The sequence below is a fragment of the Protopterus annectens genome, chromosome 1.part1, assembly GCF_019279795.1.
Source record: "Protopterus annectens isolate FY-2018-M chromosome 1.part1, PAN1.0, whole genome shotgun sequence".
Taxonomy (NCBI): Eukaryota; Metazoa; Chordata; order Ceratodontiformes; family Protopteridae; genus Protopterus; species Protopterus annectens.
Genome location: NC_056726.1, coordinates 479,846,973 through 479,871,151, shown reverse-complemented (window position 1 = coordinate 479,871,151; position 24,179 = coordinate 479,846,973). Strand labels below are relative to the sequence as shown.

Sequence of the window (24,179 nt, the reverse complement as noted above, 5' to 3'; positions counted from 1 at the left end):
AAACTGGTGAATGATGTAAAGGAAGGAAGAGGTATGGTAACAGGTGAAAGTCAGTGGCAGGGGCAAATGCATAAACATATAACATAGACAAATACAGACAATGGAGGGGGGAAGAAAGTGAAGTCAGAGACAAGCAAACAAAGAGAGGACACTGGTGATGGGGAGAACTGGACAACAGAGGGCAATGTTGACATACAAGGGAGGAGAATGCTGGGATGGAGGATAAAGTGGTTGTAGTCTTCCATATCACACGGCCTGTGTACTACCCAGGGAGAGGTCAGACAGTACCCTGACCACTCTCCTCACTATACCCTGCCTGAGGTATTTCTGGTAGGGGCAGGCAGTGGTGCAACTCTACCAGCCATAAGTGGAGCCTTTCCAAGGGGCCAGTGTGAGCTTCCAGTCTCTTGCCTAATGGCTTCCCCACCACCTCCACTATCTTACTGCATGTCCCAACATGAGTACCCCTTACAGTGCCATTAGAGGGGAAAACTGGTGCTCCCAGCTGTTGAGATACAACCAGAGGCAGGAGAGGAAGCCACCTGGCTGTTTCCCAATGCAGCCACTAGGGAGGCTGGCTTGGGAGGCACAGATGATGGCTGGACCTGTTTGGGGAGAGAGAGACTGTTGACCTAGGCCTAGTGACTGGCACTGCTTTGGCAGCTACTGTAGAAAATTGCAAAATAAATGGAGAGAAATAAAATAATTTAAAAAGAAAGGATAGAAACTAAAGAGGAGATAGGAGAGAAAAAACACTTAGAAAACATCAGCATAATTAATTTATAAATCACATTTACTAATGGCATCATACAAATATATAAGTACTTTTATATAAAGCTACAGATCTGACTAACTGCATGGGTGCATAATGTAAAGGCTGCTGTGCTATGATGTGCGTCTTAACAAAGTAGACACAGATAGCTGTCCTGATGGGCAGTTGTGCCCATGACAGTTGTAGGTAGGATGACTAATCTGCCTATAAAGTTCTGAGGTACTAAATGAATCAGTGGCCACCTGCCATTCTGTACCCATCCTGTTGTCTAACAGGTTCAGATATACAGGAATCATACTGCAGGGGTTACACACAGACCTGAATAACTGTATTCTTCACATTCTGAATAGCAACCAAACTGCTCTAGGAATCCCTGTACATTTAAACATACATACATACCAACACTTTTCAGTTCAGGGTGACTCACATGCATGCTGCTGTCAGATAACCAGTGGAATAATATACATTTGTAACCTAATTTTAACTACAGAAAGAAATGAAGTAATACACATCCCTGACTTTAGAAACTCATCCCATCCTCCTCTGATATAGAAGACTATTCTTCCGTATGACCTTCAGAGCCATAGAATAAAATATACCAGTCAGTAACATGCCTACAACCTATTACTATGCAGGAAAGCTATATATGTCCCTGTAGAGTCAACAGACTCTTACAATACATATCTGGTACCCTTACTCTGACCTCTTCTTCCCACTGGCTAAGAATCTCAGGCTGGAACCACTGCAAATCACTTAGTGGTAGTACCTGCACTGTTTAGCAGAGCAGGGGCATTTCCCCTTATACTGGGGGCCTTCAGAGGAATTCCCAAACAGGTGCTGCCAATGATCCTTATGCAGAAAATATTGGCAGATCTTTGATTCCATGCTGTACCACTGGGACATCCTGCCACATACAGTGCCATTAGAAGCCATGGACATTCAGCAGGTTGACAGCAGAGAAGTAGGGATGACTCTCATGGTTATATCTGCTGATTTGTTTGGCATATGTCACGCAACGTAGAGCATCTCAGCACCTGACCTGTGTTGGGGTGTTCATAATGTGGCATGGAAAATGTTGTCACATCATGGTGATATAAAGGTATGGAAGATGGCATTAAATGCATGTAATAAGTATGCTATACCTAACTATGAAAATAGATTTGCTCTTAGTGACTCCACTGGCCAAAAATGTAACATGTTACAATACATCCCTGATGGGGTCACTGACCTGCCCACACACAGTGCATTCTACAGGTGCTTATACAGGTGCACAAGACCAAGACAGCTTCTTAGCATGACTAGGCTCACTAGAGTAATTCAGTAACATTCATCAGTTATTGCTTAATTAACATGACTACATTGTTCAGGGGCTTGAACTTGCATGATATAAATTTTGCCTGTGGACAAGCGTGCTGTGGAAGATTAGAGGTGTGCAACAGAATACTTTGCAGTCCCAGGTACACAAGTTGTCAACCACTGGATGAGGTACCTGGTGCTCTATGACTGCACACAGTCTGCTGTTGTACAAGTTATGTTCTTTTCATTACCCATTGCCTCCATTCTTGTAGATGCTTGCAACAGCCACCTATCCATAGAACCCTATGTAAATAAAGGCATGCCATATGCAAGGTCAGCCAGTACACACAGCAGTAGAGTGTATGAGGTTATAAGTTTGAATTCTGTCTCACTTTAGACTTCTCAAGGCCAGGTCATGCTTACTCAACCTGAGGGAGTTTCTTGTAAAGGTCACCAAAGCAACAGATGAAGGCAAAATGGTACACACCGCATACCTCAACCTGGCCAAAGCGTTTGACACAAATCTTCACTCAGGCATAATAGAAAAGCTAAATAAACTGGGAATAAACCTGTGTCACCAGCTGGATTGCCAACTGGCTCACAAATACAACACAGATAATAAAAATAAGGGAAGTTATGTCCATAAAGTGACCAGTCACCACTGGAGTCTCATAGGGTTCTATGCTGGGACCTCTCCTGTTCGGCATCTCATTTTCCGAAGAAAAGACAATACCAAAGGGGTCAGGTTGACTAAGTTTGATGATGACTACAACCTAGGCACAGTCACTGAATACCCAAATGACTTGGTCATCCTGCAGGAAGGTTTATCCCAAAAAAATAACTGGGGCTACAATCGTGGACTGAAACTGAATTACAGAAAATGCATTATAGTATCCTTTTGAGAAGTCATCTACCCCAGGGCAATACACCCTTAAGAGCTGACCCAGTTGTTTGGGATTTGAGAACATATGTAGATGGTGACCTAACTTTTAACCAAAATGTTTCCACTTTTGTAAGAAAGTATTATATTGCACAGCTTATAAACAAAGGGATTGTGTGTAGATCTAGGGATGTCATTGTCCCCATTTACTCAGTCCTCATTAGGGCAGTCATTGAATATAAAGCCCCATTGGCATGTATCTGTCCAGATACATGAAACAACTGGAATGCCCACAAATATACCTTACTAAAAGGATACAAGGCCTAAACAACATGTCCCAAATGGACGGACTCAAAGCTCTGTCAGTATACTCGGTATCCTACATACTGGAATACAATGCATCCTCTGATCCATTACTGATGGATTTACTGCTCATCAGCAAGTCAAATTGCATTAGAAATACTTGATCAAGGGCTTTAATCCTGTTCTGTAACATCAACAGAATAATTTGGAGTTACAGGTATATCTCTTAGATGATACCGCTGCTCTGGAACAGTTTCCCCAGACCACATAAAATAAAGCTCATCCCTGTCTACATTCAAGTACAACTTGGATCTATGGATGGGAAATAGAAAATTTACCCCAGGACTGCCCCCTGTACTATGAATGGACAGACCCAGCTCCTAAATGCTTTATCCTATGCATGATTATCTATGGTATGATCCCAGTTATTCTCATTGAGGCAATATATAATTATTGACCATGGGATAGGTAAGGTCAATTATAACCAAATGGGATAGTTTACTGCTTGCTCAAAAAGGGAAACTGACTGCACTTAAAATGTTCTGGAAGGGCAGCTAACCTAGTACTTATCTATGAACATATAAATGATATAGTGGTTTCCTTACTGGATAAGTAAGATAATAACATGTATGCCCTGAAAGACAGGCATGACATTCTTGTAAATGAAAAGCACCACAGGTACACAAAGGATGCTGTTATTATTAAGATGTACTTAATTTAATTTATTTTTTTTTATTTTTGTTTTACATTTGTTGACCGGGCTGGTCCAACTGGATTTGAGTCCATTTTCAGTAGAGGCCCAGGGAGAAAAGCTCCAAATACATACATTGATAAGCAGAATTACAACTTTAGTTTGTGAGCATTTGCAATAGCAAGTTCTTACAGATGCAACAATTTGGACTTAAATACATACTAATGGAATACAAATTGAGCAGAAAGGCAGAAAAGTAAGATTATAGAATAAAATTAGTACGCAGAAAAAATGGAAGTACTAGAAGAAAATGGAATGTTAGTCAGGGTTTGTGCAGGGGCAGAGCCAGCGGGTACTAAGGTAAGTTTTGAGCTGGGTTTTGAAGCAGTGATGACAGGAGGTGACAGAGAGATTGTCAGGAAGAGAGTTCCAGGCTTTTCCTATAGTGTTTGAGAACAAGGAGTTACCAGCCAAGTTGCTGGATTTACAGTTTGCTATAAGATGTTTGTTAAAAAAACGTAGGCTTTTGAGGTTGCAGTAAGGAGTTATAAGGCAAGTGAGTATAGGGGTCTTAGTAGGTTTGTACAGGATTTTTTGGGCTAGGGATAGTTGGTGGAATAAGATCAGATTTTGCAATTCAAGCCATCCTAATTTATTTTAAGTTTATGCAGTGGTAAGTTTTAAAAGTAGAGCCAGAGGCAAATCTAGCAATACTGTTGTAGGCAGAAGACAGTTTGTTGAGGTTAGTTTTGGACAGGTAAGTGTAAATGGGAGAGGTGTAAAGGAGGGTTGAAACCAGGTGGGAATGGGCAATGGAAGTTCTGGCAAGTGGAGTAAGGAATGGTTTAATCCTATAAAGGGAGCCTAGTTTTCTGTTAGCTAATTTTATAGTGTTGTTTATGTGAGAGTCAAAGGATAGGTTGTTGTCTATCTCTACTCCAAGGAGCCAAGTAAAGGGGTCTGGTGATATGCTGGTGCCATTATTAGACAAGACAGAGAAGTTGAGAGGAGGGGATTTTCAAGTAGGGGAGAAAAGTAACAATTTGTTTTTTTTTTGGGGGGTTTAAGATTAGACATCGTTTTAGGAACCATGTTTCAATGGTTTGGAAAGTCTGCTGGGTGACAGAGTGTAGTTCAGAGGGGGATGAGGCAGAGAAAATCAAAGTAGAATCATCAGCATATTGTATACAGGTTGCAAAGGGAATACTGGTTTGCAGATCATTAATAAAAATAGAAAACAGAAGGGGGCCAAGAATAGAGCCTTGGGGAACTCCGAGGGTAATGGGGAGGTGGTTGGACAGTTATTATACCAGAGCACTGCCTGTTGTCTGTTATGAAGATAAGAGTGGAACCATTTTATGGCACAAGAGTCTAGTGTTAATGTTTTCAGTAAATTTATTAGTATCTGGTGATTGACCATATCGAAGGCTTTGGATAGGTCAATGAAGAGAGCAGAGGTAAGGATATTATTATTCCGATTTTTGTTGATGCAGTCAGTGAAGGAAAGGAGGGCAAAAGTGGTGCTGTGGAAGGGTCTGAAGCCATGCTGACAATTGGATAGGAGGTTGTTATTTAACAGGTGATTAAGTAGCTGTTTTTGGATGCATTTTTCCATGATTTTAGCAAGGGGGGAGAGAAGGGCTATGGGTCGGTAATTAGAAAGTTCTATTGAGTTTTCACCTTTATGTAGGGGAATAATATGTGAGATTTTCCAGACTGAAGGAATGTAACCTTCGACAATAGTTCTGTTAATCAGGATGGGAATAGGATAGGCTAATGGTTTGGCTGCAATTTTTAGATATTGGGGAGGCAGAAGGTCAGCAGATGGAGAAGAGGCTTTAAGTTTGTAGAGAAGAGAACAGATAAGAGATGTGGGTACTGGTTGCAGTTGAAATGAGGGAGTAGAAATGCTAGGGGAGGTGGGCTGAAATGATATATCGGGGGATAGTTAGTTAGATACAGACTGGACAGTTTCAGTAAAGAATGTATTAAAGGCATCAGCAGCTTGTTTTGGGTTGTTCTGGGAATGGCCTAAGGGGTATGGTGTGTCGGAGTGGCCAGGCTTTAAGAGTCTATTTATTCCTGCCCAAAACATTTGTGGATTTTATTGGTTAGTTTGTTGTAAATGGCAGTAGTAATTTCTTTTGTCTAGAAGTACGGCTTTTTTTGTAATGTTTCTTATTTGTCTAAATTTAAGTTGGTCGCTGGGATCTTTAGTGCTATGGTATTTGGTCCAGAGGTTATTTTTCAGAATAATTTTATACTGTGTATCTTTTGAAAGCCAAGGGTCTTGTTTTGAGCAAATTCTGACAGATCTTATGGGGGCATGAGAGTCTAGTATAGATAAGAACTTTGAGATGAAGTAAGCTACAATGTCATCTAGTGGCAGGAGTTTAAGAGGAGACCAATTTGTAGCTCTTAGTTCAGCTAGGAAGGATTCAAGGTTAAAGTTTCTATTTGTTCAGACCATTTTATATTTAGCAAGGTTAGGGGTAGGAGTTTTATGTCTAATTAAGTAGGTGACAGCATGGTCACTTAAATTGTCAGGTAATGTTCCTACTGTATAATTTTGGTGCTGACTATTTATCAGAATTCAATCCAATGTACTTTCTTTGTTATTAGATTTGTTAGTTCTGGTTGGGGTGTGAATGGTTTGTGAAAATCCATGGAGATTTAAGGGGGGGGACTCCTGAGGAGCAGGTTTTCCAGTCTATATTGACATCACCCAGTACTATGGTTTCTTGTGGGAATTTAATAGAGAGCCAAGTAAGGATTTCTTCAAGGGTATTAATATTATTTCCAGGTGGAAGGTAGGTGCATATAATATAGATAGATTTGTGGGTATTAAGGTGTAATTTAGAGATCAGGATTTCAGAGTTACTAACAGAGGGAGGTTTTTCATGAATAACAGTAAATTGCATACCTGTTTTATAGAAAATTGCAAAACCATCAACCTTTTTGGCTTTATGGTCTAGTCTTAAGATGTTGTAGCCCAGGGAATAATTTCCCTGTCTTAGATTGTTGGTTTGAGCCAAGTTTCAGACAGGCCAAGGATGTTGAATGAGTGTACAAGAAACAGTGCATGGAGCTGGGCAATTTTATTATTAATGCTGCGGATGTTAAGGTGAGCTATAGAGAGAGAGAGTGGGAGTTTGGAGGGAAAGTTAGAGCATAAGGGTGGAGAATAAAGGGGGTTTACAGTAGCAGCATTATTTGGGCCAGGGTTGGGATGAATGTCACCTGCTAGAAGGGAGAGAAGTAATCTTATTTTGGTGTCAGAGAGTTTGGAGTAGATATAAAACGATTTTCTGTATGCCTGGTTAGTGTAGGTAATGTGGAACTTTCTATGAAATCTTGCCAGGAGGTAGCTAGGAGAAGAAATGTTGTTTGAGAATGGTTGGAATGTGTTTTGGGAAGGTGGGCTAGTATGTTGAGTGAAAGAGTGTGGTTCTTTGAGTTTAAATAGTTCATATGAGGTTAGAAGGTATGATAGCATAAGGAAAGGAAGAAGTGAGAAAAGGAGGATATGTTTTAAATTATTAGAGTATAGTTTTTCATTTAGAAGTTTTTAGAAGTTTAGAGTTTAGAAATTTTCCTTTGCTGACCAGGATAGTCCTATGAGGCTAGTGGCCCCCTTTTTGGGGGAGACTTGAGGTGGCATTTATACTACTTCTGAAATTTGACCAGGGCATCAGGGAACTTCCATGACTCATCACTGTTGCGAGTGGGACCTATTTTGAAATGACACTTCCTGTTTCCATTCTAGGCATAGAGGCGCCCTGGAGAAACAGAAGGAGATAAAAGAGTGACAAAAGAAATGGAGGAGAAAAGGATATTTGATAAAGTAACTGTGATAAAAGAAAATGCTATATTTGTGGGGAAACGGGACATGATGCAAAATAAGTAAATTGAAATGTTGTAAATGTAATAAGACTGGACATTTATGGATGGATTGCAAAATATGAAAATAAGAGTAAGGAGAATGAAAATGAAAGATAAGAAAATAAGAAAAGAGAAAAAATAGAAGTAGTAGAAATAGAAGAAAAATAGACGAGGAAAAATAATAAAGAGGACATAAAAGAAGGTTCTGAAATAAGTGATGAAGAAGACAGCTTGGGAGGCAGTGAAAGAAAAAAATATTCTATTGGTGAAAGGGTAAAAACAGGAAAAGAAAATTTAAATGGATAAGTACAAAAGAAAAAAAATGAAGTGGGTGAAAAAGAATATACATATGTAATGACTGTGTGTTGGTATAATGTTTAATGTGTTTAACTCACAGACACAAGGCCCAGTGTTTGATTCTCACCTTTGGAAGGGAAACTGACTAGACTTACAATAGCCTATTAAGAAAGCAAGCCTAGTAATTAGCTATGAACTTCTGAAACTGTGAATCTAAGGAAAAGAGAAAATGCAAATGTTTAAAGTGCCTTCTATAAATGTGAATAGTATTAAGAATAGGGATTTTGGAGCGGTGCAAAATGTGAATAGTATTAAGAATAGGGATTTTGGAGAGGTGCAAAATGTGAATAGTATTAAGAATAGGGATTTTGGAGAGGTGCAACGCATTGATACAGATGTAATTATATTAGAAGACACAAGATTTTTAACCAATGAATAAAGATTATAAACAGAGAAACTATGGGGAGGGAAGATAGTCTGTAAATTGGGAAATGAGAGATGTTGAGGAACAGCCATGTCCTGTAGAAATACAGTAAAGATATGAGCTGTATCTTTAGAAAAATGGTAAGATTAACCACTGCAGATTTAAAATGGAAAGAGCAAGTATATAAAATTATTACATTATATGCTTATACTAATTGTAAAGGTAAAGCTTATTTCACTGGCTGTTAGACTATGTTGTGATAGATATGAATATTATAATAACAGAAGACTTTAATTGTAATTTAAGAGGCAAGTGTAAAAAGAAAGGAGATGATATAAGAAAATGTTAGAAGTTATAAGATGTGGTAAGTTAAAATTCTGAAACAAAAATTCATGGACTTAGAAAAAGGGGTATATATAGAACTGAAATATTTATAGTATCAGAAGGTTTAGTTATAGGTGAAGTGGAGGTAGTTGATGCAGGATTTTCTGATCATCTTGCAATATGGCTAGAAATACAGAAAAACAAGGACTATATAAAACAGGCAAAGCAATAAAAAAGGTAAATGAGAAAGCATGAAATGAAGAAAGAAAGAGATTAGTAATACAGTTATGGAAAGAACATATTACATTTTATAAACACTGGTCTGAATGGTGGACGATATTAAAGGAAAAATATAAAAAAAATGTTTCTTACAGTGGCAATGTGATGTGACAAAAGCAGAGAAAGAAAAATATAAAAGAATATATAACAATGCAGTGGAAGACGTAGAACATGATGATAGAAACTACCTTGACAAAGAAAAAAGAATTATATGAAATAAATCAAGAAAAAGTACAAGAACTGTTATATAAGCAAATATATTTTTACAAGGAAAAAGAGAAGTATTAAGTTACTAAAGAAGACTAGTAAAGGAAGATGGTAATGTAATGAGAGAAATGAAAAATGTAAAAGAAATAGAAAGAACTCAGAACAAGATTATGAATAGTGTATTACAATATGTATAAGAAACGTTTATGAAAAAAAGAAGGTAGTGAAAAACATGGAAAGCAAAAAAGTTAACAGAAACAGAGAATAAAGAACTGGAAACAGAGATTTCTTTAAATAAGCTAGATTAAATATTAGCACAAGTATAGATTTGGCTGCAAGACCAGATGAAATGGGGTATGAAATGTAAAAAAAAAATAAGGGATTGGCAAGCAAGATATATATTGTAAAGATTTTGAATGAATAGTTAAATGAAGGTTTTATGTATAAAGAACTGTGTAGTGGAATTTTTAAATTCATACGGAAGAAGGAAGGTAGAAGACAACTGAAAAAATGGAGACCGATAGTACTGAATTGTAAGGAGTATAAGATCATTATGAAAATAATAAAAAAGAGATTTGAAAATAAAATGGAAACTATTATGGACGATAGGAAAACCATGGGACAATCTAACAGATTAAAAAGATAAATAAAGCTATAAAAATAAGAATCAAATGGAGTAATCAGAAAGTAGAATGTTAACATTTTTGAGGAGACTGGTAATAGATAACTTACCAGTAAAAGGAAATATGCCATATAAAAAGAAAAGTGATAGAACATGTTTACATTGTCAAGAAGAAGAAGTTACAGAACATCTGTTTTTGAAATATAAAAGGCTAAAAAAGTTATGGGGAAACTATGTAAAGACAATGTTTTTGAAGATATGAAAGAAATGGATAAAATAAACATGGCTATGATTATATATGGATATTATAAGCATAGAAGTAAAGAATATGTTAAAAGAATACATGAAAAGTTATTTTATGTCATATGGGTTATATAAAATGAAAGAATAAATGAAATTATGTTTAATGGTAAACAGATTTTAGCAACAACACTAAATAAAATCAGATGGTGGTTATGGGAAAAAGAATGTGGGCCTAATAGGGATGAACATTTAGTATGACTGTAAAGGAAATTATGAATATGTGTAAATATATTTGTATGTCTATATATTTGTACATTTATATTTGTAAATATACATGATTGTAAAGGAAATTATGAATATGTATAAATATATTTGTATTTCTATATATTTCTACATTTATAAATATTTGTAAATATGCAAATATGTTGTACATAAGAGTTCTTTGTGTATATAAATAAAGGACCTCTACTCTTTTTAATAGGTTCTGTGGAATCTTTTACATCTACCTGAGCTATGACCAACTCAATCAGATGGGTTTTATTGTCTCATCTGAAAGATTAAACACTCAGGAGTACAGCAACCCTTTATTTATCTTGTTGGTGCTAGAATAGACCGCACAGCTTTCTGCACCAAAGGAAATTATACTACCTGTTGTGCCACTGACAGTGTACTGATTATGAGGAAGGGTCTGTGGTATGTGTGGTATGTGAAATTATATGTCAACTAATTTTTAAATGTAAATTGTGTACATATGTTATGGCAATAACAGCAATACAAGTGTTGATTTTTTTTTCAAAAATGATGCTGCTTTTGAAGTCGTGTGGTGAATGTTATGCACATATTAAAGTTCATAGTCAACAGTTTCTCATCTTTTTTTTTTTGCTGTCTTAAGAACACTATTGGTTTCTGTTCTCTTTTCTTTTCATGAGGGGATAGTTTATATACCATTCCTTTGTAGAGTGTTCTACCCCTTTGTTTCTATTCCTTTACAAGTGCTTCTGTCCTTTGTAGAATAGACTACACCTTGTTGTATTGCACTATTCCCCACCATACTTCATTACAGTAAATTTCTGGTGTGATACACATATCACCAATTGCTTGTTGAAATGAATGCATATGAATTTCAAAGGACAGATGCCACTAAAGACAGAATGGGCTGCAGCCATTTGATCTACATGAAACGGGTCAACAGATTATTAACTGACCTTAAAGTCTACAAAGGCAAATAACTACCTATAGTTTTCTATTGCCGGTGCCTATGTAACCATTTTTCCTCATTAGCTTCATTGTCACAGCCATTTCTATAGATCTGTTCAACAATTACTTGGCATCTACTTTTACAATAACAATAATACTTTTATGCTGATCATCACTATAGTCAGCACAAAAGCATCAAAGTAGCAATCTTTTTTCTAGCCAGAGTCTAAATTAAAGGGCATGTGGCTCATCATACTAGTATAACACATGAGTGCTGAGTCTATAATTGTTTTAGGAATGGGTACATGACCTGGAAATTAGTGCTGATGACAATCTTCTTGCTTTTTACTTCTCTTATTTTCATTCTTCAGTTTTCTGGCTATTTGAGTTATTCCAAGTTTGCTGTCACATCTTTCCACTGTGTTCCCAATCAGTGGTCATTACTGCAAATTTAAATTATCGTGCATGGGACTTCAGAGCCAATGTTATTAACTGTATGCTTATACTGTCATGTTGCAGTGAACAAATTATTTTAATAATACTCAGCCTCAGCTCACTATACTATTATTATTATTATTATTATTATTATTACTATAGAACATAATCCATTGTATGTGCCATGTACTGTCTTATATCAAGCTGCCATAACAGTATACAGCTATGGAGATATCTTCCCTGTGCCTTGCTTGTAAAAAATTCTGCTGAAACTGCAGTACCTCTCTGGTTAGTGGAATACAGAAAATAAATTACTAGGCTGCTGATATTATTGTAACAGAAATGTATATAACGACTGCCATACACACCTTCTCAGGCAATAGTGTGCTTGGGTGCCTGCACATCAGGTGCCATATTTTGTGACTGCCAAACAATATGCCTTTTTCATGTAATAAAGCAGACTACTTGATATTGTATGTTGGAAACCCTCATACAAATTATTTACCGTCTTCTCTATATACCAGCCATCTTATATCTTAGAAGCAAATGTAGCACTAGCACTTGAGATGGCAGTATAACATTAAAACTTGTTTAGTTAATAATCGTATTCTCATAACAAAAATAATGGTTCCTTCCCATCTATTGTAAGCTGTCATTTAAATGTTTCCATTCCAACCAGCTCTTGATTGTGGTATACATATTATCAAATATCACCTGGCAACTTGTAAATGCAATTCCTGCATTAGTTCCTCCCAGAATGAAAACTAAATACAAGCCCTTCATATTCCTTAAGTATTTCATTTGCCTTTATACTCATTTCTGTCAGTTTATTTTACATCAAGTCTCCTACACAAAGCTTCCCTTAATCTCACTGTCCACACAACTCAGTCATACTCTTACTTGCCAGGGACTTGTCCAGGGACTGCTGTCATGTTCTATTGTTGACATCAAAATGGTTAGTTTCATAACAAAAATAAAAATAAATAATTGTATGCACACAAGAAGGCATTGTTAAAATTTACGGTGCTCATTTTTAATAAGAGGCATTGATGTCAGGCTGTTTGTAAAATTACAAATGCATTCCTTACAGTATTTTGCTCTTAATTTCTGCCATAGCCATGTTAAGGAATATCACGAATGAGATAAACATTGGTTTTAGCAGTTTGTTAGCATACCTGCTTCTGAACCTGTTGGTTGTGAGATCTAGTCCAAGGTAGGGACTGATGTCATACATAAGTAGAGCATAAGGGGGTGCAGTGTCAGCAGGGTCTGCCTCCTTATGGTTGAGACACTAAACTAAGGTCTCTTTTATCAACTCTATTGCTTGTTAGTTGGCAGCTGACACAGTGGTTATGGCTGTTCATAGGTTCATAGGTAGGTACTAGGCTATTGACCCTACGGCCTATATAAGCCTAGCCAAAAAGGTACCCTTTCACCACCCAAGAAAATTATTTTCCTGTGCTCCTGTCGAGCAGAGCCACAGAGGTGATCCCCAGGGTGAATTTCCTATTTCCCATCCAATCATCAAGATTCTTCTTGAAGAGTGCCAGTGAGGAGATTTGTTTGATATAGATAGGTAGTTTGTTCTGGGTCTATATTAGATGCATGAAAAGACTTTAGTGCAAACGCTCACATGAGCGAAAATGCCAGGAATCAAAACCGTGATTGTGGGGTCGTGTTACAGTGAGGAGTGGGATATTTGCCCTTTCCTCACTGTAGTGTGACCTCTGAGTTAGAATATATATTTAGTGGGGAGTGTGGGGGCACAGCCCACCACAATAGCAACTTCTATTACCAGCATTTTCACTCATGTGAGCATTCGCAGTAAAGTCTTTTCGATTTTATAATATAGATCCATTTGTTCCAGAGTATGGGAAGTCTCTGGGACAGGAATCTATCCCTCCAGCATGTTCTGTTTATTGTGGTGACAAGGTTTAGGTCCCTAGACCGTGTAGCTTGGAGTTATTGGGATTTCTTTAAGTGGAGCATGTCCAACAGCTCTGGGTTTGACGTAGCTTTCTATGTTAGGCAGAGATCGCCTCTGAGTAGGCTATATGCGATGGAGTAAAGCTGGAGTTTTTTGAGACGGTCTGCATAGGGCATCTGTTTGAGGCTGGAAATCCTCTTTGTGAAGTATTTCTACGGCCTTTCCAGTTGTTGTAGATGTCTTGTGAGGTACATACCAAAAGGGGCATTGTACTGTATAATGGGTCTAATGAGTGATGAGTAGAGGGGAACAAAAACCTCTTTTTTTCTGGACGAGCAACCTTTGGTGATGAGGTGTGCCACATAGAAGGATTTCCTGACTACTGTGGCGATGTGATTATCAAAGGAGAGACTACTGTCCACCTGTATCCCAAGGTCTCTTATCACACTTTCAGTGTTAAGTAGACAACCACCTAAGTGGTAGCTCACGGGTATAGAGTTTTTAACCAAAGGGGATGACAATGCACTTTTTGGTATTGAGCTTGAGGCCATGCCTTTGACACCAGGCATCTGTCTCAGTGAGGCCCTTTCGTAGGATGTCCACATTGTTAAGAGTTTTGATTATGGCTCCTAGTTTGCAGTCATCTGTGAACTTCATTAGCCAAAGACATTCTGTGTTAGCCTGTACTTCAGAAAAGAAGATACCAAACAGGAGAGGACCAGGGACTGAACCCTGTGGTAATCTACTTGTCACTGGTCTGAAGCTGGATTTGGAGTCTGCTACTTTCACAGTGTGGGTTCTGTCAGTGAGCCACTTGGCAACCCATCTTGTGACATAGGGATTTATACCTAGTTTAGTGAGTTTATTTAAAATTCCAGAGTGGAGGATGGTGTCAAAAGCCTAGGCGAGATCTAGACAGGCAGTGTGAACCACCTTACCCTTGTCTACGGCTTTGGTGACTGCTTCACAGAAGTCTATCAAGTTTAGGAGACATGATCTGTCTTTTGCAAACCCGAACTGGGTGGGGTCCAAAGTTTGGAGATTGCCAATGTCTTTGTGTATAACATCCATGATGATATGTTCCATGGCCTTGCAGACCAGGCTCATTAGGCTAATGGGGCTGTAGTTCCCAGGGTCCATGGTGGCTCCCCCTTTGTGGAGTGAGATAACCTTTGCTGTGCCCCATTCAGTGGGCAGAAAGCCTGAGGTGAGGCTATGATTGAACATGGTGCTTAGGTGGGGTGCCAGTTCATTCTGCAGTTCATGTAGAACACAGCCTGGGATGTTGTCAGGTTCCATGGATGCTGTGTTCTTGGCTTTGGAGATTGTGATTTTTACCTGTGCAGCCATGATTACAGGAACTTTGCATTCTTCCGGTACAGAGATGGGCCCTTTAGGGGATGAGAGGGGGCTAAAGTTAGCACTGAACCTGTCTGCCAGGATGTTGTCAATATCAGTTGGTTCTGTATATTTAGTGCCGTTGTGCTGTAACTAAGAGCAGATCTGAGTGTTGCCATTGAGATTCTTGACATAGCTATAGAATGCTTTGTGGTTGTCTTTAGAATCAGTGGCGATTTTGTTTCCATAACTAGCTTTGGAGGATTTTATGAGGGATCTCAGCTGCTTACTGAGGCTGACCAGGGAGTTCCTCCAATCATGGGATTTTACTCTTTTTGCAACAGTTTCTTTCTTCTGCTGTAGAGTTTGTTTATGGCAGGGGACCACCAGATTGGCTTCCCTTTTTTGGAGAATAGCATCTTCGTTCTGTTAGGGATAGCATGATCCATGCACTCATGTAAGTGCTTATAAAGTGCATTTGTGTAGGATTCAGCAGTCATCCCTCTATTGTCCATCAGCATGGGTGCCGTTAAGTTTGCCACTTCTGTCTTAAGAAGCGTGAACTTGGCTTTGGAGAAATTTTTTACGGTGGTTTCCCTAATGGGGGTAAGTTGTAGTTCTTATGGTACAGAGTTTGATTCCATCAGCCCTAACTGTGTGCACTTGAGTAAGTCACTTAACCAGGCATTGCTCCTAGGTCGCCCCTGAAAAGGGACTGTGTGTCCAGTGTGTCTACCAGGTTAACAAATAAATATTATTATATGCTGGGCTATGGTACAATGGTTCTCCTCAGAGACACAAGGTACAGAATTTGATTCTCATTTTTGGAAGGGAAATTTTTTTTTAAATTTAAAATGACTCAAAAAGGCAAATAGCCTAGTATTAACATATGAACATTCTGCAGTAGGGGGTTTACATAAAGAATGCAAGCCAACAGTCATGTAAACAAAATTTGCTTTCACCAGTGACTTGGTTAAACTCTTCTTTCAATATACTTTTCATACTGTTTTGTGTGTGTGTGTGTGTGTGTGTGTGTGTGTGTGTGTGTGTGTGTGTGTGTGTGTGTGTGTGTGTTGTGTGCATGAGGATGCACACATTTGCTGCGCCATTATATTCTACTACAACAGACATGCTACTACTATCAGACTTAACCAGTGTATGTGAAAAACATACTGAGATAAGAAAAGCACCATATATAGACTTCTACTTGTTTTGTTTCGCCCTTTGCTTGTGAATTTTCACATCATTGATCACATGAACCTTCACATTTTAAAAGAGGATCATACTGGTCTGGTACAAAATTATTTTTTATGTAGAAGCTCTTCATTTTCTTTTGCCTAAGAGGTGATAAGAAGGTGATGTTATCCCTCTTTTGATACAGAAATGAGGCATGCATGCTAAAAGTGACTGGGATTAATAAAAACCTCTTAACCAGGGAAGTAGAACGGGAGTTCCAAGTCCTTGAAATAGTAGCAGTCTTAACCGGTAATGGATGACAAAAATAACAATATTGATAAGGCACCAGGTTAATCACTGTCAGTACAATCAGAAAATGCCATATGCCCTCTATAAATCATTAAGATTAATATTAATGTTATTAAGTATGCTAAATTTCTTAATCTCATCGGATATGATATTATTCCAGATCTCTACCACAGTATTTGAGAACTAAAATACTTAAAAATCCAAACAGATTGTACCAAAATAATTAATGACATAAAATGATGGTATAATATGAAAGCAAAAATATAATCACCTAGACATTCACACCTGTGTCAGGTAAGCACAGCCTGCAGCTTAAGAACTAAGCATCTTGGGGATAGTTCTCTTACCTGGAGAGCCAGAGTGATGAATGCAGTCAAAGAAACTAATTGAATGATGTCTGAGAACTGCAGGCATCTAATTTCACTGTAGAGAAACTATAAAATACAGTAATACTACTGTACATTTTAATGATACAGGAACAGGCCAGGAATCAAAGGTTGTACAGATGCAGAGATAAGGAACTCTGGAAAGTAACCATCACCCCATGTCCTTGCCTTGAATATGATGGCCTGATAGGTACTCTGTCCTAGCATAATAGGGTCCTGTCTTTTATACCATAGGTGGGTGTGTTTTATGGCCTGGTGTGGGGACTCCAAAAGCATAAAGCTTGAACAAAGTGTCTGGATTTTAATGGCTGGGATGAAGGCAGTCTGGACAACCCCATTTATAATTCTGTTCTTGATAGTTTGGATCCATACTTTTTAAGCTAAGGTACTTCTTTTCAATACCTCATAGATGTAACAACAATTCATTTTTAAGACTGAAAAAATGTACATTTATTAATGGGTCAGGAAAAGCAAGCTACTTGAAACATTGAACTATAGTCATTGGTGCTGTGAGAGGTATGCCAACTTGATTTGCAAACAGGGCATTTGAAGGCAATAACTGCCAGTCATAGTGTTTTAGTACTGTCATTCTGAAAATGCTGAAGAACCTTTTCTATACCATCTCTAAATGAGTTGTTTCACTTTTACAATATTGGATAGAATGTGCTTCTGCAACTTTATTTTAAAATGCTATTGGACTTGATATGGTACTATACAAGTAGCACAGTTCTTGTGTTTTCTTTCACAGAATCTTTGTAGAAGTGACCTTTAATCCCAAAGTTAAAGCTGCAAACACAATTAGCTTAACAGGCATTCAGTATATAACAATCATAAACGTATGTTGCTAATGCCTTCAGCGAATATACACCAAAGAAGAAATCCTTTAATTTTACGATTCCAACATTCATTTTTCTTTAACAAAGAAAAAGATGTGTTACACATCAGTTATGAAATAGAAATGTTATTCATATCAAAAGTAAATGTGCTTCAGCTGGATTATACATATAGATTATAATGACAAATAAACAGTGATGTAACTTGCTTTTTTACTTACCTGCATTTACCAGGACACTCAGAACAATTCCAAGGGATATCAGAGTGGGATTAGTGACAGCAATTCCAAAATTTACTATGATATTGAAGGCTGAAATAAACAGTTCAAATTTAGTTTGTTGAAAACCCTTAAAAAGTTAGGAGTCTATGTGATTTTAAAGTAATTATTTTGTAAAACAGCAAATTTAGTACAGTTTTCAGTACATAACATTAGGTATTCATTGATTTATAGGCTACATTTTCCAGCCATACAAACCTGATTATATATAATACTTTACATCATTATAGTAAAAGTACTTAACAATAATCTTACTAAGATCTGCAAAAGCACAAAAGGGAAAAACATTTTCCTCCATGATACTCTGTGCCTAATCTTAAAATACCAAAGCATATGACTTTAGTGCAGAATACCATCACTGTGTATGTTATCCTTTAATGTAGATATGTCCCATGTGCTATGCTGTACTATTCTTCCAGTCACATGTTCTGAAAAAAAATATATATACTATCCCATTCATTCACACTGTACCCATTAAGCTCAAACAGTTACCTATAAAATAGTCTTCTTAGATCAGCCAAACCAGTATTTTTAAATGCAGAACATCCCTAGCTCTATCAGAATGGCAGCCACAATCTACTGTATGTTATTTCATTATATTGGTAAGGAAACATTATTATTTCTATTTTCCACTCTGAAGCATTAGCAACCATATGACCTAATAAATGTTGTTCTTTTCAGAAATAATCTTACTTGTTCATTATTTTATTGCATTTCTGATTTAGAAGATCACTGTGGCTGTCTGAGTCTTGACATTCTACCTATTTCTGAACTCATCAACAGATAATAACTGAAATGTTCTGTTTATAATTTCATAGACCAGAGAGAATTCTATTTTTTTTTTGTTACAATGCCATACAGGTCTGAACAAGTGATGGTATTCCTCTGAACACTTTATTTATTTATTGGCATTTGATTACAGGGAAAGCCTGAGTGGGTAGTAGCCCATTTTCAGTGAAGGCCCAGTGAGAAAAGCACCAGAGTTTGTTTTAAGAACAATACATTTTAAATTCTTTTAAATACAAAAAAAAGCTATTTATACACATGCATGAAAAGGGGAATGCATTTAATCGAGCTGTCTGATATTTCTTACTAGATGTTATACTTTATCTCACTCACATGAAGTTCTAAAGCTTTAAAGAAACTTAATATTTATTGTTCTGATCTAGAAGACAATTCCAGAACCCCCTTCTAGGGGGAACCATCCTTAAACCACTGTGGTTTTACTACACATTTTCTGTAATTTAAATAAATACTGGCATAGAGTTTAAACTTACCCTTGATTTATACTTTCTGTAAACCTCAGAATTGCAGCAATAGAAGTTTTCCTCTTTGCTCTATGGACAATATTTACATATTTTCATAATCTCCCATACTCAAAAGAAAGCATATTTAAACATTTGCACTTTTTGCTGTGTCATTATTTATCTTCTTGAGTTTTTAGTTACTATTCTTTGTAATTTTTCGGTTAGACTTTCTTGGAGGTTGCAAGAAATTTATGACATTTTATAAACATCTTGCTTGAACTCTGAACATGCTCCATAAAGGCATCTAGAGCTGTGAATTTTTATATCTTAAGATTAAGCCTAAGTCACCATATGTTTTTTACATAAAAGTCAATAAGAGCATCCAGAGATTGCTCAACACTAGTAGTGATCCCAAAATTATCACAAAGATCTGAAATGTTTGTGTTTTGGTACCAAAATAAGTTTGTAAGTTTGTTTTTATAACAATCATCTACATCTTAACAGTTTAAACATGTTTCTATTTAACCTTAGAATATGATTTGTGGCTGAAGCATGCATCTTATTTAATACTATATAAATTACTTCCATCCAATGGTGGCTGGTGGCTTCAAATCAAAGGGTGGCTGCAGGAGACAGCTGGATGGGCGGGGCCAACAAGAAGGGGTGTGACCAATTAGAAAGGGGTGTGGCTACGCTAAAAAAACCAAAAACTGGGACTTTAATTAAATACGCTACCATGGGTGCCAAACCATCAGTATGAGAGCCCAATCAAGACAAAATGAAGTGTAGAAGAAGAAAAAATATTTCAGTGCATTGGCTACATGACAGCTTACTTAATATCTAGATGGAAACAAACAGGTTGTGAGGCATGAAAAAATAAATTACTTTTTAACTACATTACTGGAATGCCAGTCAAAATCAAGTATAAAAAACAAGCAGCACTCAACTCAAACCACTTCTCCTTGCACTGCAGTTCTAATCATAATTTATATTCAGCTTTATAAAAGTACCAAGTAGCATGCTGAATGTAGCAATTTCTGTGATACCCCACTTGTAAAAATGTTTCTTATTCAAAAAAAGACCTGCTGCATGACAACAACTATCTATTTGTTTCATGGGGAAAACACGATCAACATAAAAAATGAACAGCAAACAAGAAACAAGCTCAAGATAAATTGCTTAAAGGATTACTGCACAGGTTATGGATCACACATGTTAGATTGGCATTCTGTTTAGTTTACGGGTAAAGCCTGCAAAGATGATTGCAAGTCTCCAACAAATGTAATGAGCTTCTGAAAATACTGTAATCCTGTCCTTTATTACAAATACTGCCATATGCATTTCAATGCCCAAGGCTTATACACTATCTAGTTATGTAAATATTCTCTGCATGGAAACAACAAAAAGGCTTTCAATGTTGGTAATTCTTTAACAGTATGCTTATTAAAGCTTACTTGCATCTAACCATCTTAGTCAAGCTTACCTCTTGGTCATTAAAGCATTGCTACTTAAACACAGAGCAACAGGCACTGCAACAACATACATTTTTGAATAAGAAGAAGCATAAATCAACAGTATAAAAAATATGACAGAAAGCCAGAACATTCTGCAAAATCAAGGTCAGATGAAAAGCCACTGTAATACTTGTGTCTACCTTGGATGGGGGGATAATCTGCTCACTTAACACTGCATAATTGCTCCTTGCCTTGCTTATTCACATCCAGAGTCACTACATGGGAGAGTGGGGTGCAACAAGTATGTCACAATTTGAAATGTCTCTGGCTGACTGAGATGGCCCTGACACGTTTGTCATATCTCTCAACCTCAGAGCAAGAAATCTGGACAAAGCCATATATAGAAGTGGGACAAAGGCCCAAAATAATGACAATTTTTAAATATTTCTCTTATAAACTTAGAAAGATAATAGAATAGTAGGGCTTGCATTCGTATGAATTTTCTGAAGGGTATGAAATCTGAAACTCAAATGTCTGTCATTATTTTCTTATTTCAATCTTTAATGATTTGCCAGTAATTTGCCAGAAAACCATATTTTTTTGAAAAATGGACAAGAAATGTGATGCAAAAATATAAAATAGCCATACAATACAGCTGGGAACCTGTCAAAGAAGGGACTCTTTTTTATTATTAGTACTGTTAACTTGAGCAGCTGACAAAATAAGAGAATCTACATGCATTTCTGAAATTAAAAGTAATCTATAACTCTGATCATTACAATTATTTATTAATTGTAAACCATCCACATTTTCTTCCAAATTTGCCATTTTGCAGAGGAATTATTAGGGGGAGAGCAAGATTTTGAGCCAAAAATTGGAGACAGTTGAGTGGTTTGGATATACCTAATTCTATAAAGTGATTTATTTGCTCATACCTCTTAATGCAGGAAATTTGGACAAGGCCAAATATATTGGGGGAACATACAAACAGTACTAAAAATTGCTCTTTTATAAACTTAGACAGTTGACAGAATAACAGGTATTGCATGCATTTTTCTGAAGGATATGAAGTCTAAATCTCAATGTCTGTCATTATTTAATGACTTCATTCCTAAATAATTTGTCAAAAAACCACAAATGTCATGAGGAAGAAACCAAAAATAAGAAGCAAAAATCTATTCATTCTGCAAAAATCTAGACAGCTGAGAGGTATATTTCAGCCAGGGTTGTCTAAGTTTGTCGCCCTTCACCCCTCATAAAATCATGGTCAAATGGGGACTTTCCCCTGCAGCTATTCCAATGTCACATTACTTGGCCATTTCACCCCATTTATCATAAACACTCTAATGGGCATCCTTCTTAATCTATGATGATTTGGATTTCATTTAAAAGTTTTATTTTACATTTTACAGCACAAACATTAATAGACATCTGCTAAACAAAGCAATGCAGTCTCACAATAAAAATAGACTTTGCATTAAAACTTCTCTGCCCTTGAAACTCATATTCATTGAAACAGCATTGAAACCCACATTCAAAGAAAATACATCTGGCCAGTGGCAGATAAAGATTAACTTTGGGCTGTTTTCAGATCATAGGCCCCTTGCACAGGAAGCATACGTGTTCTTTGATACACCTTCCTGGTTGTATTAAATTATATTCCTTGTATAATACAGTATAGTTGTTAGAAAGCATTTTAAATTTATTGTTTTGAACATTTTTCCAGTAAACATTGAAACAAAATGCATGCACCAATAATGACAAAACTGCCCAGTTCATAACATTTCCATCATAAAAGTCTACTCAAACTTCTACAGTCCACCAGTATCAGTAAATATGCACAATCCCTGCAGAAGTAAAAGTCATCTAAATAATTTCACATTAAAGAGATATGTAACTGATGAAGAGGTTGTTGCTAGCACACAACTTTATCTGTCATTGTTTCATCTACAAATAAAGTGCATGTTGCCCTTGAGGAATAATTTGCCAATGTTACATTAAAAAATGATACGTAGTAATATTGCAATAGGGAATGGATGGCAAACTGATAACAGGTTTATCATTAAGGTATCTCTACCAAAGAAGACATTCTCAGGACTGAAGCATCCACCCCCTTTAAAAGTACAACACAGTACAGTATCAGCAACGCATCTATATACTGTGGGAGTAGAACCCACAGCCCAGCCTTCTGCATCAAAAGCAAGTACACTACCTGTTGTGTTATTAATAATGCAAGCAGACTAAACATAAGCAGCACTAAACATCTCTTCAACCTCTCAGCTCCTTGTAAAATCCACTCAACACTCAACTGTATCTCTCAACTTTGAAGTACAAGAAATCTGGAAAAAGCCAAAATTTATTGGGGGGGAACAAAAGCCCAAAAACTAGGGATTCAGTTGTTATAATAAAATGCTGTGTTTCCACCATGCATTTCACTGCCAAGACTTGAACCCAGGACACTGTGCACTACAGTCAGAGCAATATAGCACTATGCCAAATCAGCTGTTTCTTGAAAGACAGGTAGACTGAAACTTAAATGGCTATCATTTAGTGAATTCAGGTCTCACTATAACCCTCAACTTCTTAGCACAAAACGCCTAGACAAAGCCAATAATGGGGGAATACAGCCCCTAAACAGCCCCTAAACATATTCAGTGAATTCAGTTCTCACCATAGCTCTCAACCTGTTAGCGCAAAAAACCTGGACAAAGCCAACAATGGGGGAATACTGCCCCAAAATTAGGGAGAAATTTCAAATACTGATCTTATAAACAGAAAATTGCTAGAATAAAATGTTTTGTGTTACCATGTACTTTTTGAAGAATATGAAGTCTGAAATTCAAATGCCTGTCATTATTTTCCAGAAAACCACAGATTTTATGAGGAACAGAACAGAAATATGAAGCAAATTTTTCGCAAGTGGTGGTGGGTAGGGAATTCATGCTCTTGCTACCTACTCCCAAGGTACAGGATTTGAGCCTAGCCACCACCAGGTATATTTCCTGAGTCATTTTACACACACACACACACACACACACACACACACACACACACACACACACACACACACACACACACACACACACACACACACACACACACACACACACACACACACACACACACACACACACTGCTTCATTAATTCAAACACCCTACCTGAGCTTAATTCCCTGCAGCAGCTCAATTCCATTCCACTTAATTCAAACATCCTGCGATGCGTGTTTCAAAAGCCCCATGAGACAGCAGCAGCAAAGTCCTTGTCCCCATGAGAGCAGGCTCTAGCCTGCAGACATTGCAGTCCAATCCCCTTCCAGTCTATGCAGTTGTAACTGCATAGACTTTTGGGATCTCTGTACAATGAATGGCTGTCTTCCTA

At 37.2% G+C, this 24,179-nt stretch overlaps 1 protein-coding gene across 2 annotated transcripts in view; it reads right to left on the bottom strand.

Annotated features, from left to right (window-relative positions):
* The window catches only part of SLC35F3 (solute carrier family 35 member F3), a 1,790,855-nt gene that overhangs the window by 23,010 nt on the left and 1,743,666 nt on the right, over nucleotides 1–24,179 (bottom strand). For both annotated transcript variants that reach the window (XM_044076176.1, XM_044076184.1), the window contains one exon: nucleotides 18,043–18,132. In XM_044076176.1, the coding sequence (XP_043932111.1) occupies nucleotides 18,043–18,132 (90 nt within the window). The remainder of the gene's footprint in view (nucleotides 1–18,042; nucleotides 18,133–24,179) is intronic.